The sequence below is a fragment of the Pelecanus crispus genome, chromosome 1 (genome assembly GCF_030463565.1).
Source record: "Pelecanus crispus isolate bPelCri1 chromosome 1, bPelCri1.pri, whole genome shotgun sequence".
Taxonomy (NCBI): Eukaryota; Metazoa; Chordata; class Aves; order Pelecaniformes; family Pelecanidae; genus Pelecanus; species Pelecanus crispus.
Window position 1 is genome coordinate 225319744 of NC_134643.1, and position 17037 is coordinate 225336780.

Consider the following 17037-nt stretch of genomic DNA (forward strand, 5'->3'; position numbering starts at 1 on the left):
AGAGGCACACGAGGAGGTCCCTGATGCAGGGGTGCACGTGCAGAGGCGCACGAGGATGTCCCTGGTGCAGGGGTGCACGTGCAGAGGTGCACGAGGATGTCCCTGGTGCAGGGGTGCACGTGCAGGGGTGCACGAGGATGTCCCTGGTGCAGGGGTGCACATGCAGGGGTCCAGAGGGAGATCCCTGATGCTGGCGTGCATGTGCGGAGTTGCTTGGGGAGATTGTGGCGCTGGTCTGCACACACAAGGGTGCACAAGGGTGCTGGGATGTACGTGCAGGTGTGCATGAGGGGGTCCTTGTTACAGGGGTGCACATGTAGGGGTGCGCTGGGAGGTCCCTGGTGCTGCTGCAAGGGTGCATAAGGGTGCAAGGATGCACAGGGAGATCAGTTGTGGCAGTATGCATGTGCAAGGGTGCGTAGGGAGATTCAGGGTGCTGGTCTGCACACGCACAGGGGTGCACAGGGAGATCCCTGGTGCTGTTTGCACGTGCAAGGGTGCACGGGGAGATCAGCAGTGCCACTTGCATGGGGAGATCCCAGGTGCTGGGGTGCATGTGCAAGGGTGCAGGGATAGATCCCGGGTGCTCCCGTGTGCGGGGGTGCACAGAGCCATCGGTGCTCCTGGTGCACACCCACAGCGATGCAGAGGGATGGTGCAGGGCTGCACCATCACCGTGTGTGCATTGCACAGGGCGCTCCGCATTTCTGGGCAGCCTGCCTGCACCCTGCCTGCATGCATGCACGGGGCTTTGTGCCTGGGCTTTTCCATGCAAAACCGCACGCCTCTGAAGCTTCTGCTTGGAGGAGGTGGCCTCAATCTCCGATCTGCTCTTGCAGGGGAAGCAGCAGGTCGGCATCTCCGAGATGTGCACGTGCATCGTTGGTACCCTTCTGCCAAACTCGGCTGGGATGGAGGCTCAAAGCTTCCCGGGTCTTGTTTCTGCGGCATTAGTCCATCCTTGCAAGGGTTATGGGATTTAGATCCTTCCCCAGGGTTATTTCCGAAGTGGGAGGTTTCCCGCAGGTGCCGATCCCTCTGTGATGGGAGGGACCAGAGAGGGGATGTGCTGAGGTCTCTGCTTGCGGTGATTTCGTTGCTGAGCTCCGTCACCCATCTGGTGCAGGCAGGTCCTGATGGGGCGGTTCCTGCAGCTTTGGAGCTGCAGCAGGGACTTGTTCTACATTCAGGATGGAGAAGGTGGTGCCGTCACACGAAGGGAAGATGCAGCAGGGCAGCACGGGGGTTTGGTCCCTACAGAGTTTCTTCCCCTTCTCCCAGGGCTCCCACTCCCTTCCTCCCATCCATCCATCCATCCATCCATTCATCCATCTCCATCCACCCATCACCATCCATTTATCCATCACCATCCACCCATCACCATCCATATATATATCTCTATCTACCCATCTCCATCCACCCATCCATCCATTCACCCACCCATCTCCAGCCATCTCCATCCACCCATCTCCACCCATCTCCAGCCATCCATCTCCAGCCATCCATCTCCACCCATCTCCTCCCATTTCCATCCACCCATCCAGCCATCCAGCCATCCCCCTCCACCTATCTCCACCACCCATCCCCACCACCCATCCAAAACAACAGGCCCCACTAGCCATACAGGCATAATTTTCAGAGCAGGCATGGTCCATCTTCCAGGACATCTCCTGAGGGCATCAAGACCAGCTTGCACAGACAGAACCCACTAAACCAAATACATTGTGATTTCCACCATGGTGTTTCCAGGCCAGGATGTGTCTGGAGAAGAAAAAATCAGCCACTTCCACCCCCTCTCCCTCAACATGGGTCTTTTTAAAGCTCTGATGGTTGGTCCCGGTGGGGCTGTTTCTCCGGGCTCCCTCAGTTTCCATGGAGAGGATGGGTGAGGAATTTCAAAGGGAATGGCTCCAGTAAATGAACTCTTCTCTAAAAATAGCGTGTTTGCTTTTGGGTCTTTGGGAACTGCGGCCCGGCCAATGGGAGGGAGAACGAAAATCAGCATCTGGGTAAAAATATTCCAGTAACTCGTTCTTCATGCAAACTCCTGTCAGAGCTGCTGGGCTTCCGGGGGACGGGGAGCTGGACCCAGTCTGCTCAGTCCCTGCCCGTGCTGGTACCAGTTGCTCCGTGACCACCGTTCCTGTTGCAGATGGGACTTGTCCCCAGGCTGCATGTCCCCCTGTGCCTTATATAGATTTTATATAAATATATATATGAATCCCTTTAATTTGAGGGGTAGAAGGGTTGACGGCAGGAACACGTTGGGCTTCTGTGACCCCCATGTCCTGTGATGTCCCAGAGCCCCTGGGCATGTCCCTTTTTGGGAACCAGGGAATGGCCACCACCACCTTCCACCCCACCGGTGACATCCAAGACACCAACAAACCCGACTAGGACATCTCTGCATGGATGTGCTGGGGAAAGGACATCTGTGGTGGTGTCCACCACCAGGTCCCCTCCAGAGGGGACACCATCCGAACGTGGGAACAGCTACCACCAGGTCCCCTCCGGAGAAGCCACTGTCCCAATGTGGGGATGGCCACCACCAGCTCTCCTCCAGAGGAGTGACCATCACGATGGGGGGATGGCTACCGCCAGGTCCCCTCCGGAGGAGCCACCATTCCGACAGGGGGATGGCCACCACTAGGTCCCCTCTGAAGCAGCCACCATCCTGATGCAGGGATGGCCACCACCAGGTCTCCTCCGGAGGAACCACCATCCTGATGTGGGGACATCAGCATCCCCACGTGGTTCCTGGGGCTGGAGAAGGTTTCCTTGGCGGTGCCGTGGAGTTGCTATTTGTGACCGCCCGTTCCTGAGCCTGCCGGTACTCTCCAAAAAAAACAAGAAGGGAGTTGTTTGCATGGGAAGATTGGCATCTCCAAGCCCGGGATATGGTTTCCTGCTTTTTTTAGCTGGAGTAGCAGCAGACTCGTCGGCCTGCCCTGATTTGGCATCTTTCTTCTTGCTTTTTTTTTTTCGGAAGGGTTTCATCCTGACCCCTCAGCAGAAACGCCGTCGCTAGCTGTAGGGGATCAGTTTTGGTCTTTTTTTTTTCCTTTGGTTGCCCAAAACCCCGATGAGATGGGATATAGATGGCTCAGAGCCTCAGTAAGCGGAGAGGGGACTCGTCCCTTGGTCATCCGAACCCGGTGCAGGTCAGTAGATGCCAAAATGCCCTTTATTTGCAACCACCCCCCACCCCCGGGGTGCTGCCGTGACAATGACACGACAGGGAAGGCGTCACCTCTCGCCTCGCAGTGATGTGACGTGAGATGTGGGCGTTCCTGGTGAGGTCTGTGGTCCCCCCCCTCCCCAGCTCCCTGCAGCCGTGCTGGGCGAGGGGATCCGCCGAGCGTGGGGTGGGTACTGCAGGGTTGGCTGTCCGTGGGGCATGGGTGACACTGGGGATGGTGGCTGGCGTGTGCACAAAGGGGGTCTTGTCCTGCTGGTTGCACCCAGGCTGCTGCCAAAGGCATGGATCCAGGTGGGGGGGGGCATGAGAAAGGCTGGGGCAGGGGCACAGCATGGGCTGTTTGGGGCTCCCGGCTCCTGTATGACCGTCAGCTCCTGGGTGTCCGTCAGCTCCTGGATGCTTGTGGATTTGTGGGTGCCCATGGACTCTTGGGACTTGTTGGCTCCTGGGTGCCCATCAGGTCCTGGGTGCTCATGGACTCCTGGGTGCCCATCAGCTCCTGGGTGTCGATCAGCTCCTGGGTGTCCGTCAGCTCTTGGATGCTTGTGGATTTGTGGGTGCCCATGGACTCTTGGTACTTGTTGGCTCCTGGGTGCCCATCAGCTCCTGGGTGTCCATCAGCTCCTGGGTGTCCGTCAGCTCCTGGATGCTTGTGGATTTGTGGGTGCTCATGGACACCTGGTACCTGTTGGATCCTGGGTGCCCATCAGCTCGTGGGTGCCTGTCATCTTGTGGTTGCTTGTGGATTCGTGGGTGCCTGTGGGCTCCTGGTACCTGTTGGATCCTGGGAATCCATCAACTCCTGCATCCCCATGCATTCTGGGTGCCCGTTGGCTTCTGGGTGCCCCTGGACTCCTGGGTCCCCATCAGCTCCTGGGTGTCTGTCAGCTCCCATTTGTGTGTGGATTTGTGGGTGTCCATGGACTCCTGGTACCTGTTGGATGCTGGCCATCCATCAGTTCTTGGGTGCCCATGGACTCTGGATGCCCATAAGCTCCTGGGTGTCTGTTGGCTCCTGGGTGTCCACTGGCTCCTGAGTGTCCATCAGCTCCTTTGTGCTTGTTGATTCATGGGTGCCCATGGACTCCTGGTACCTACTGGATCCTGGGCATCCATCAGCTCCTCAGTGCCCATGCGATGCCTATTGGCTTCTGGGTGCCCACAGACTCCTGGGTGTCTGTTGGCTCCTGGGTGCCCAACAGCTCTTGGGTGCCCATAAGATCCTTGGTGTTGCCAGGTCCTGGTGCCCGTCAGCTCCTGGGTGCCCATGGACTCCAGCGTAGCTCCTGAGCATCCATCAGCTTCTGAGCGTCCATCGACCCTCAGGTGCCCTTTGGCTCTGGGCTTCTGGTGCCCCCAGAATTCTCGGTCCACATGGAGGTCTGAATGCCCATCAGCTTCTGGTGCCCATATGCTCCTGGTGCCCGTCAGCTCTTGGGTGCCCAGTGGCTCCTGGATGCCTTTTGGCTCTCGGGTGCCCATTGGCTCCTGGTGCCCATTGGCTCCTGGGTGCCCATTGGCTCCTGGGTGCCCCTCAGCTCCTGGATGCCCTTTGGCTCGCAGGTGCCCATCAGCTCCTGATCCCCAATGGCTGCTGGGTGCCCATCATCTGGCACCCATCGGCTCTTGGTGCCCATCGGCTGTTGGGTGCCCATCAGCTCCTGACACCCATTGGCTCCTGGTGCCTATCGGCTCCTGGGTGCCCTTTGGCTCTCGGGTGCCCTTTGGCTCTTAGATGCCCATTGGCCCCTGGCCTCCATCAGCTCCTGGGTCGCAATCACCTCCTGGTGCCCATCACCCCCTGGGTGCCAGGCTGGCACCCCCAGTTTGCTTGCACCCCCCTTGCCAGGACCCGCGCCCCATGCCATCAGGCACCCAGGACACCTCTTGACCACATGTGCCAGGCTGGCACCCAGCAGCAGTGCCAAGGGGTGCAAGCATCGGGCACCCTTCTCCTCCCTCTGCCTCCAAAGTCCCAATAACTGTTGTTTTGGGGTGCTGCGGGACGCGGGGTGCAGCTTGTGCCAGCGGCGGAGGATGCCGGTGGGGGATCCAGGGATGCTGGCGAGTCGGGGGGCAGCGTAAACCCCTCGCCCGGTGGGTGCGGGGCCAAGCGCGCCGGGAGGTGGCAGAGGAGGAGGAGGAGGAGGAGGAGGAGGAGGAGGAGGGGAGAAGAGCGTGGCTGACCTCAGCATCTGGAAAGCTGTGCTCTTGGGCCGCGGCCTGCGTGCCGAAAACCGGAGGCAAAAAAAACCTTCCATATTTGGTGAAAGCTGCTCTAGGGCTCGGCAAGGGCTCGGCAAAGGCTGGCTGCAAATGGGGGGCCGGCAAGCCCCCCGCCGCGCCCTGGGCTGCGGCGACATGAGTTTTGCAAGGGCTCTGCAAATGCGCCGGGGGATGGATGGTAGCCGGGGGGAGGGCGGTAAATTGGGGTGAGCATCGCGGATTGGGCCGGAGGGGGGCACGGGGAGGGGGGCACCCATGGGGTGCTGCCGGCGGTGGAGGGAGGATGCCCTGAGATGCGCCAGCATGACCCTGAGCATTGTATTTGGTGGGGGGCAACGCTTCACACCCTGGCACCGGTGACACAAACCCTGATTCCAAGTGAAAATCCCAGGGGAGAATCCCCGTGACACGTTTAGAGGGTGAATTTTTGTTGCTTCGGGAAATGAGCCTCCAGCTGTCTCCCCTCTCCCCGTCCCACCGGCCACTCACCGGGACGGCACGGGGATGCCCAGCATCCTTCCACCCTGCCCTGAAAAAATCACTCCGACTCCTTTATTTTTTATTCCTGTTTTTTTCTCACACTTAAAAAGCAGAATTACAGCCAGGCCGTGTCCTCCTGGGATGAATCACCGCAGCCGAGAAGTCAAAGAAGGGAAAACAACTGAATTCTCGGCGCATCCGTTTGGGGCTGAAGCCGCCCTCCTCCTCTTTCTCCTCTTTCTCCTCCTCCTCCTCCTCCTCCTCCTCCTCTTCCTCCCCGTCCTGGAGGCGGTTGTGCCGCTGGGTTTCTCCATGGGAGCATCCCTGAACAAATCAAGGCTCCTCTGCGAGCTGGGAGCCTGGGAAAAACCACGACCAAGGGAAAAGCAAACATCCCCAGCCCCAGGGCTGCGAATAAACACGGGAGTATTATTAGTAACCGAAGCGGAGCTGAATCAGAGCTGCTGATTTATGCTCTTATTTCCTTTCAAGAAGTTACGCTTCGGAAAGTGGCTCGGACTTTTCTTACCCGTGGGAGAAGAGCGAGCAGCTGGGCGGGGAGGGGATGCAGCCCCGGACGTGATGCTGTATGGCGTTGGCCTGGCTCGGGCACGGCCCCTCTTCTGCGGCACAGGTCCTCATGTTCCCGTGGGATGTGGAGGGTCGTTTCCCCAGGACACGGGGCCTGGTGGTCCCAGGGATGGAGGGGGTTGGTAGCCAGGGATCGGGTGACTGGTATTCAGGTATGAGGAGACTGGTACCAGGGATGGAGGTGACTGGTACCCAGGGATGGGGTGACATGCCCTGGGAAGGAGGTGATGGGTACTCAGGGATGGTGATGGTTGGTACCCGAGGATGGGTGACTGGTGCCCAGGGATGGGTGACTGGTGCCCAGGGATGGTGGCGGCTGATGCCAGGGATGGAGGTGACCGGTACCCAGGGATGGTGGTGGCTGGTATCAGCAGTGGAGACGACTGGCACTCCGGGATGGGTTGACTGGTACCCAGGGATGGAGGTGGCTGGTAGCAGGGGTGGAGATGGCAGTGACTGGTGCCAGGAATGGATGTGGCTGGTATGCAGAAGCGGAGGTGACTGGTGCGCAGGAATGGAGGTGACTGGTGCCCAGGGATGGAGGTGACTGGTACCCAGGGATGGTGGTGGTTGATACCAAGGATGGAGGTGATTGCTGCCCTGGGATGGGGTGGCACGCCCTGGAAAGGAGGTGACTGGTACCCAGGGATGGGGTGGCATGCCCCGGAAAGGAGGTGACTGGTACCCAGGGATGGGGTGGCGTGCCCCGGAAAGGAGGTGACTGGTACCCAGGGATGGAGGTGGTTGGTACCAGCGATGGGGAGACTGGTACCCAGGGATGGAGGTGGCTTGTACCCGAGGATAGCAGTGACTGGTACCCAGGGATGTGGTGACCCGTGCTCAGGGGTGGAGGAGACTGGTGCCCAGGGATGGAAGTGACTGGTACTGGGGATAGAGGTGATTGCTGCACCTCAAATACTGTGTTCAGTTTTGGGCCCCTGACTACAAGAAGGACATTGGGATGCTGGAGTGTGGCCAGAAAGGGCAACGGAGCTGGGGAAGGTTCTGGAGCACAGGACTGATGGGGAGCGGCTGAGGGAGCTGGGGGTGTTCAGCCTGGAGAAGAGGAGGCTGAGGGGAGACCTTATTGCTCTCTACAACTGCCTGAAAGGAGGGGGCAGGGAGGGGGGTGTTGGTCTCTTCTCCCAAGTAGTTAGCGATAGGACGAGAGGAAATGGGCTCAAGCTGCACCAGGGGAGCTTTAGATTGGATATTAGGAAAAATTTCTTCACGGAAAGAGTGGTCAAGCATTGGACCAGGCTGCCCAGAGAGGTGGTGGAGTCCCCATCCCTGGTGGTGTTCAAAAAACGGGTAGATGTGGCACTTTGGGAGATGGTTTAGTGGGCATGGTGATGTTGGGTTGATGGTTGGCCTGATGGTCTAGGAGATCCTCTCCAACCTTAGTGGTTCTATTCCAGTTTTACTTTCATTAAAAATAATCCAGCCCCCAAGGCAGGAAACATGAACTTAATTATTGCTCTCCCCTTAATTGGTTTAGTGGTGGCCTTGGTAATGTTAATTTACTGGTTGGACTGGATGATCTTAAAGGTCTTTTCCAACCTAAACGATTCGATGATTCTGTGATTCTGTTCTATGGTACCCAGGGGTGGTGGTGGCTGATACCGTGGATGGGGTGCCTGGTACCCAGGGATAGAGTGACATGCCCAGGGATGGGGTGGCTGGTACCCAGGGATGGGGAGGACCAGTACCAGGGATGGGAGTTACTGATGCCCAGGGATGGAGGTGGTTGGTACCCAAGGATGCCAGGGGCTGGTGCCCAGGGCTGGCAGTGGCTGGTACCCAGCAAAGCGAGGTCTTCCCCTGTCTGGTGGCTGCCGTCCCTCCACCCATGTGGCACAGAGCTGTGTGGGATGTATGGCTGAGCATCCCGAGGCGAAGGTTGGGTGGGTTTGTCTTGAAAACCCTACAAAACCCAATCAAACCTCCTGCTCAGAAACATCCCAAGAGGAGAGAATGTGATTTTTTCCAAGCGATTTTCATGCCAGAAACTGAGCGATTGAGGAAATAGGGGATCGGATGTAATAGCATCATCCTATTTTGGATGACAGTGCCAGCCAGGGGCTTTTCCGGCTGCGCGAGCAAGTTTTATGTGTCGGGATGATGCCGTTTGCTGCGGAGGTGTTTGCTCATCGCATTGGGATGGATGGAAGTGGGTCTGGTTTTGTTTCGGAGCCTTTTTTTTCCAGGGTTTTGGTAGAAATAAAGCCAAGGGTGCGTTAAAATTGTTAAGCTCAGGCGTTCGCCGTGCACTGCAGGCTCCCTGGGGCAGGGGACTGTCCCCATGGGGCAGTGGCTCCCACTATGTCCCAGCTCCCTCTAGTGGGATCTCCCCTGGGAAGAAGCATCCAGGGAAAGAAAAGATGCAGAAATCCCAGTTCCCCCCAGTTTCTTCCAAACTGGGAATGTGGGGGGGCCTCAAGAGTCAGGCTGCTCCTAGCACAACCCTACTATAAGACCCCAGAGAATCCTCCCCCCTGCCCCCAGCATTGCGGAGCATCGGAAGCCGGCAGCAGGGAAAAGCTGTAAGGGGGGGGGAAACCAACTTGTATTTATTCTTAAAATTTTGGCACATTTTGGAGGGGTGGGAATAACTTTGCTCGAAGCAGGGCTAGTTCCTCCTTCGGCAGCTGTGGGAAGGATGAGCTGGGAAGGCCCTGAGCGGCAAATCCCACTCCCAAAATGGTCCGAAATGCCCCAGATTTTTCCTAAAGCTGTATTTTTTTGCCCCAAAACGAGCTCTCAGGATCAAAATCCCCGCTACAGCTTACCCAGGGTATGGCTGAGCCCTGGCACAACTCATTACACCGCTGACCTTGGAGAAACGCTGCGTGTTGTGGCTCTGGGAAGGGAATTTTGGGGTGAAACGGAGTCTGCGGGGATACAGAGATCCTCTCTCCCATGGGATGTGATTTTAACATCCCAGCTGGGTGGTGACAGCGCACGTGACACCCGCCCGCGCGTCCCCGGCTTCAGCGACTCAGTTCCCACCGGCAGCAGGATTTCAGGGGGAGAGGGAGGAGTCCTCGGAGTGGCTGCAAGCGGCATCATTGCATGCACCGATGTGTGCACGGTCTCAGCCTGGGCTCAAGGGCCAGAGGTTGCCCTGATGGCCGGGATTCCTCATGGATGTACACCCCTGCACTCCCTTTCTCCTAGAACCCCATTTTCCTTTAAAAAATTAAGTTTTTAGGACTTTCCTCCATTGATACCTCTCTATTTGCAGAGGGTGGAGGTGGGACGTGATTTGCCAGTCCTTTTTTTAATATTTTAAGGTGTTTTAAAATCCCTGGGGATGCTCAAGCTCCTCCTGCATTGCTACACTTGGGTGGGGAAAAGCAAAATGATGGATTTGCACCCGGATTTTTTATTAAAAAATAAAATAGAGCTGCCTAGGAGAGGTCCTGCCCTTTGGTGGAAGGCTAAGAGGGGTTGTATTTCCAATGCTGGAGGGAAAAACTGGGGGAAAGCCCCCACTCTGAGCCCCCCATCCTGGATTTGGGGTGCTGCTGAATTGCCCCCCAAATCCCCAGTGCCGGATCTGCTCCATCTTTGGGTTTTCAGGAGCATCCTCGTGACGCTGGCACAAGCCTTTGGGGTAGGGGATAAACCCCTTGGTTCCATTCCAAGAGATCAGGATGCTTTTCCCGGGAGGGTTTGGGGTTTTTTGGGGAGGAAACACCCAGGTTGCAAAAAAAAAAAAAAAAAAAAAAAAAAAAAGGATTGTCCGAAAGGAAATCTAAAGGTGTTTACAAAGAGCCGCGCTGCTAAAAATAACCGGCTCATATTTTAGACGGCCCTAAAAATAGGCAGCGCTGTTGGAGTGGCCAAACACTCCCAGGAATTTCCTGTGGGCTGCGGGCCGCGCGCAGGGGGGTCCGGGCTCGGCGGCCCGCGGGGATGGCCGGCATCGCTCCGGCTTTTTCTTTCCTGGGTGACAGCGCGATAACCTCCGTTGGGCCCCTCGATGCACAGTGGGATCCAGCCTGGCTCCTTCCCTGGTCTGGGCAGCGATGGATTTAACCCTTCTCCATCCATCTTTCCTCCCTGATAACATCCGAAGAGGCTGGGTGGGTTTGAGGGAGGTTTTTAAACCCATCAACCCGAAGCTCAACCTTAATAGTAGACACTGGAGAATCTACTTGCAGCGTTAAAAGAAGGGATCGACTCAAGGGAGGTGTTTGGGGAGCGGGGATGTGGGAAGGAACTCCTGCAGATGGAGGGATCCTCCCGCTCGCCCTGGAGACAAGCGATCCCGTGGGAGGGCTCGAGGGTGTTGCTGCAGGCGGAGCGGCCGGGTCGCTGTCGCAGCATCACAGCGTCACGGCGTCGCAGGCCAGCTGGGGCTGGGGCTGCCGTTTAAATGAGGCAGGGATTGCACGAGGAACGGGTTTGGGATTGCAGGAGGAATGAATGGGTTTGGGATTGCACAAGGAACGGGTTTGGGATTGCACGAGGAATGGGTTTGGGATTGCAAGAGGAATGAACGGGTTTAGGATTGCAAGAGGAACGGGTTTGGGATTGCAAGAGGAATGGGTTTAGGATTGCAAGAGGAATGAACGGGTTTGGGATTGCAAGAGGAATGAATGGGTTTGGGATTGCAAGAGGAACAGGTTTGGGATTGCAAGCCAGGTGGATCAGGGATTGCAAACCCAGATGAGCCCGGGATTGCAAACCAAATGGGTCTGGGATTGCAACCCAGATGGCTCTGGGGTTGCAGCCCAAATGGGTCCAGAACTGCAACCCAGCGGGGGCCAAGGTTGCAACCAGATGGGTTTGGGATTGCAGCGCAGGTGAGCCTGGGATTGCGATGCAGGTGGACCCAGAATTGCAACCCAGATGGGTCTGGGATTGCAACGCGGATGGGCCCTGGGTTGCAACCCAAATGGGTCCGAAGTTGCAACCCAAATGGGTCCAAAGTTGCATCCCAAATGGGTCCGGAGTTGCAACCTTGATAGGCCCAGGACTGCAACAGAAATGGGTCTGGGGGGTTGCAACACAGATGAGCTTGGGGTTGCAGCTCAAATTGGGGGTTACAGCCCAAATGGGTCTGGGGTTGGAAACCAGGTGGTCTGGGACTGCAACAGAAATGGGTCTGGGATTGCAACCCAAATAAAACATGGATAACAACAGAAAAGGGTCTGGCATTAGATCCCAGAAGAGCCCAGGATTGCAGTGCAGATGGGCCCAGGATTGCAGCTGAGAGGGGTTTGGGATTGCAGCCCAAATGGGTCTGGGATTAGAACCCAGAATGGCCCAGGATTGCAGCCCAGATGGACCCAGAATTGCAACCCTGATGGGCCAGGGATCGCCACCCCGATGGGTCTGGGATTGCAACGCAGGTGGGCCCAAGGTTGCAGCCCATGTAGGACCGGGTTTGCAACCTAAGTGGGTTTGGGATTACAACAGAAATGGGTCTGGGATTGGATGCCTGAAGAGTTCAGGACTGCAACCCAGATGGGACCAAGATTGCAACCCAAATGGATCTGGGATTGCAACCCAAGTGGGTCTGGGATTGCAACCCAAATGGATCTGGGATTGCAACCCAAGTGGGTCTGGGATTGCAACCCAAATGGATCTGGGATTGCAACCCAAATGGATCTGGGATTGCAACCCAAGCGGGTCTGGGACTGCAACCCAAATGGATCGGGGATTGCAACCCAAGTGGGTCTGGGATTGCAACCCAAATGGATCGGGGATTGCAACCCAAGTGGATCTGGGATTGCAACCCAAGCGGGTCTGGGATTGCAACCCAAGTGGATCTGGGATTGCAACCCAAGCGGGTCTGGGATTGCAACCCAAATGGCTCTGGGATTGCAACCCAAATGGCTCTGGGATTGCAACCCAAGTGGGTCTGGGATTGCAACCCAAATGGATTTGGGATTGCAACCCAAGTGGGTCTGGGATTGCAACCCAAGCGGGTCTGGGATTGCAACCCAAGTGGGTCTGGGATTGCAACAGAAATGGGTCTGGGACGCCCGTGGTGCTGCAGAAGGAGTTGCAGGAGCTGCTGCTTTGCAAACAGCCTCATTACCCCTAATGCAATGAACTGTACCGGGTGCTGTGCAGGCACCCATTGTGCCCACGCCGGGTGCTGTGGGTCCCTCCCCCCTGATCCCGGTGAGGGGGGTGTATTTAAGGCTGCTGCACCTCCCGTCTCATATGCACTGAGTTGGCCGTTCTCTGCCACGCACCCCATTCTCTGCCGTGGCCCCCGTTCTCTGCCATGCCCCCTGGGGAGGGTGCTCATCATCCTCATTGCCAAGAGGAAATTTACTGGCTGCAATGGGAGGACGCAGCCCTGCTGCACGCCGTTGCTGTGGAAACGGGGTGAGCGGCTAATTAGATTTAATTAACGAAGCAGGAGGGGAGTGTTAGAAACGGATCCGGGCAGGGTGCATCACCCGGCAAGCAGGGATGTGGGTGCTGAGGTGATGATGGTGGCCGGGGGGGGGGAAGGCTTGCTTCATGCCTCAGTTTCCCCATCTGCAAAGTTGGGGAGGGGGACACAGTACTCAGGGACCCCCCCAACTGATGGGGACGGAGCCCCCAAGGATGCTGAGCACCCCAACTCAGCATCATCTGTGCACCCACCCCCCCCCCAAAAAAAAATCACACGCCCCAAAAAGCATCGCACCCCCCCCGCCATACAGCATCCTCCTCGGGCAAAGCCTCTCCAGCAGCATCCCCCCAGCAGGATCCGGCCCTGCCCGCATCCGTGCGCGTGTGTGGGCACGGCTCTGCCTCCGTCTCCGATTGCTCTCGCCTGCCCGTGCCTCGGTAGCACCCGGGGCCGGGGACCCGCGTGCCGCCACGGACGCAGGCGCACGCCCGCCGCACGCACCCTGCAGCTGCTCTGCGGGAGGGCTTTTTTTTTTTTTTATATATATATATATCTATCTACACACACACAAAACCCTTTCGATATAAATAGCTCCTCTATTTTATTTCCCTCCTCGCTGCATCCCAGCGCAGCGTTCCGGCTATTTTAAAGGGGGGACCAGGGGGTACATATATATATATATATATATAAAAAATTTTTTTTATTCCTTGGGCCGCGTGGGACGGACCGACCCCCGGGACCCGCATGCTGCAGATGGTGAGGACTCTGGCGCAGTTCACCATCGCGCTGGAGGACATGCGAGACATCGGGGACGGCATCGACGCGGCCTTCGCCGCCTCTGGGCTCGGCGGGGCGGCCGAGGAGCTGCCGGAGAAGGGTTGCGGCAGTCGCGGTGGTACTGAGGTGATGCGAAAAGGGATGCAGGGATGGGGGGGGGGGGTCCTGGGAATAGAGAGGGGGGGGTGTCTGGTGAGGTGTGGGGGGATATATGGAGGGGGTGCATGGATGCGTCATGTTTGGACACGTGTGCGCCCAGCAGAACCCAGCACCTGCAGGGTCTGGACCGCGATTGCCGTGGCAACGGCGCCTCCATCCTCATCCTCAGCCTCAGCCCGCCGCCCCCAGGGTTCTCCGGCTCGCGGGGAGGGGATGATGCTCCCACCCGGAGAGGGTGATGGCGGGGGGGGGGGGCGCTGGAGCCATTGCTGCCAGCACCCCACCCCATAATGCTGATTTGCACCGCGGAGGCATTGGCTGGTGGGGAAATGCCCCAATTGCCATCGTGGCGGGGGCTGATCCCGAGGGTGCTGAGCACCTCAGGGGAGGCAGGATGCGGACGGGGTGCGGCAGGGGGGTCCCCAAGGAAAGCAGATGGAGACCGAAGCAACATCAGCCCTGCGGGGGAGAGGCTTTGCTGGGGTAAGGGATGCAGCGGGGCGCATCCTGCCCACGCCTGGATACTGCTTCACCCTGCCAGGATGGTGCATTACCCCCAGCTCCTGCTCATCCCAGCGGGAATTTCCCCCCCCGCCGGGATAATGCCGCTGCTGTAACGGTGGAAAAAAATCCCCTTGCCAAAGGCTGGGCCTCATCCTGCATCTCCCCACCGCCGCCAGCACAGCATGCGGTGCTGAGCCTGTTCAGCTCACGGATCCGGCCCTTGGCTTCGGTCCCAAGCTGGGACAACTTGGAAGAATGCCGGGAGCATCATATTGAGGTGGGAAACTACAGGCTCTGTGAGGGTTGGGGAAACTGAGGCAGGGCGGAGGGGATCAGGCGCTCTGTACCCCTAAAGCCCATCCTCCGGTGGGTGCCCTTCAGCTCGTAATTATAACAAATTAATCCAGCAGTGAGAGTGTTAATAAGCTTCAGGCTGTAACGAAGAGAGGAGTTCTCAGGCAGCATCCCGGAGGACCCCCGGCATCAACATGTTTTGCGAGGGCAGGTTTCCTGGGGGGGCTTTGACCCGTCACCATCATATTTGGCTCTAGACAGTTTCCTCCTTGCTTGGCTGAAGAGGCTGATAGCAGCTTGGTGGGTGGGTGAGTGGGGAAACTGAGGCACGGCTCTGTTCTCGAGCACCGAGCAGGATTTGGCCAGGATCCCTTCCCATTGCTCCCTGGGGACCACCGGGGAGATGGTGGCTTCCATCTGTGGTGAAGATGGTTGGGTTAAGGCTTCCTTCTGTGGTTGCAGAGCGGCTTTGTGGCACTCGTGTCCCTGCCGGGAGCAGCAGGGGGGAACGCAGCCCCGCGTCGCTGGGGCACAGAGGCTCATCCCACGAGGAGATGGGTCATGTTGGGGTTTGGTGGCTCCAGGAACCCCCATAGTGGCAGCAGGTCAGGGGAACCTGGTCCCAACATGCTGTGCTGGCCAGGTGGGACATCTCTGCACCCAGGGCTGTTGGGTGTCCGAGCACCCAGGACCTTTGGAGGGTCCTTGTCCACAGGGGCTTTGGGGTATCTGTGCACCTACAGCATCCAGGGTGTCCCTGCACCCATGGCCATTGGGGTGTCTCCATTAATGGGACAGTTGGAGTGTCTCTGCGCCCAGGTTCATTGGAGCATCTCCACACCCAGGGCCTTTGGGGCATCTCTATACCCATGGCCTTGGGGGTGTCCAAGCCTCTAGGGACTTTGGGGTGCCTCACACCCACAGCTTGGGGTGTCTCTGCACCCAGGGCCTTTGAGGTGTCCAAGCACCCAGGGACTTTGGGCTGTCCGCGCACGCAAAGCTTGGGGCGTCTCTGCACCCAGGGCCTTGGTTGGTCTCCATGAACAGGACCATTGTAGTGTCTCCATACCCAGCATCTTGGAGCATCTCCTTTCCTAGGGCCAGCAGAGTCCCTGCACCCAAAACATTTGGGGTGTTTCACACCCAAGGTCTTTGGAGCATCTCCACAGCCAAAACTTTTGGGATATCTGTGCACCCAGGGCACTTGGAGCATCTCTGCACCAAAAACTTTTGGGGTATCTCTGCACCCAGTGTCTCTGGAGCACCGCCACACACAAAACTTTTGGGGTATCTCTGAACCCCGGGTCCTTGGAGCATTTCTACGCCCAAAACTTGTGGGGTATCTCACACCTAGGGTCTCTAGAGCATATCCACACACAAAACTTTTGGGGTATCTCTGCCCCCAGAGTCTCTGGAGCATCTCTGCACCCAAAACTTTTTGGGTGTCTCTGCACCCAGGGCCCTTGGAGCATCTCTGCACCCAGAATATTTGGGGTATCACTCTACCCAGCACCTTTGTAGTACCTTCACACCCAAACCTTTTGAGGTGTCACTGCACCCAGGGCCCTTGGAGCATCTCACACCCAAAACTTTTGGGATGTCTCAGCACCCAGGGCCCTTGGACGATCTCGCACCCAAAACTTTTGGGGTGTCTCTGCACTCAGAGCCTTTGGAGCATCTCTGCACCCAAAACTTTTGGGGTGTCTCACACCCTGGGCTCTGGAGCATCTCGCACGCAGGCTGGGCTGCAGGGGCGTCCCCCCAGGTGCTGCACATGAGAGGGGTCTCTGAGCCCCACAACTGAGAAGACCCCGACCCATCTGCTTCCCAAAACTGGCAGACCGTCCCACACCACCACCTCCCCATGCCCCCCACCACCCCATTAATCCCCCTCCTGCAGGCCACAGCCCAGCGCTGGGGTGCCCAGGGTGCCGGGCGGGAGGCGAATTCCTACGGGACTGCTCCGAGCGGAGCCGCCGGAGAGACGGAGGGCGCCGGGACCAACCCATGTAGGGCTGTGAGATCCAGGGCGGGCTCCTGACGCGGCCGCGGAGGAAACCAGGCGTCTCTGTGCGCTCGGTGTCATGTACTTCCTAATCCTCCCGGATTCCTCCATCGGGGTGGAGAGGGAGCGGAGGGGAGCTGGACGCCAGCCGGGCTCCTCCGGCGTTCAGCCTCCCCGCTGAGCCCCTGCACCGGCACTGACACCCGCCACGTAGCTCCCCTCCATCGTGTCACCCCAAAACTCATCTTTCTTTCCACCCGGGCAGGACATGAGGAAACACGTCATCATGACACTGCTGGACACGGAGCAGTCCTACGTGGAGTCCTTGCGCACCTTGATGCAGGTAACGTGGCACGGCTGGGGACATGGCACCCCAAACCTCGTCACAGTGTGACCATCCCTTGCTTGTCACCGTCCCCAGGACCCCAAGTCAGACCCCCA

General features: G+C 58.0%; 1 protein-coding gene across 1 annotated transcript in view; it reads left to right on the forward strand.

Moving 5' to 3' along the window:
- The window catches only part of ARHGEF17 (Rho guanine nucleotide exchange factor 17), a 39063-nt gene that overhangs the window by 9528 nt on the left and 12498 nt on the right, over positions 1-17037 (forward strand). Inside the window, exon 2 of the mRNA XM_075725064.1 lies at positions 16862-16939. Coding sequence (XP_075581179.1) covers positions 16862-16939 — 78 coding nt within the window. The remainder of the gene's footprint in view (positions 1-16861; positions 16940-17037) is intronic.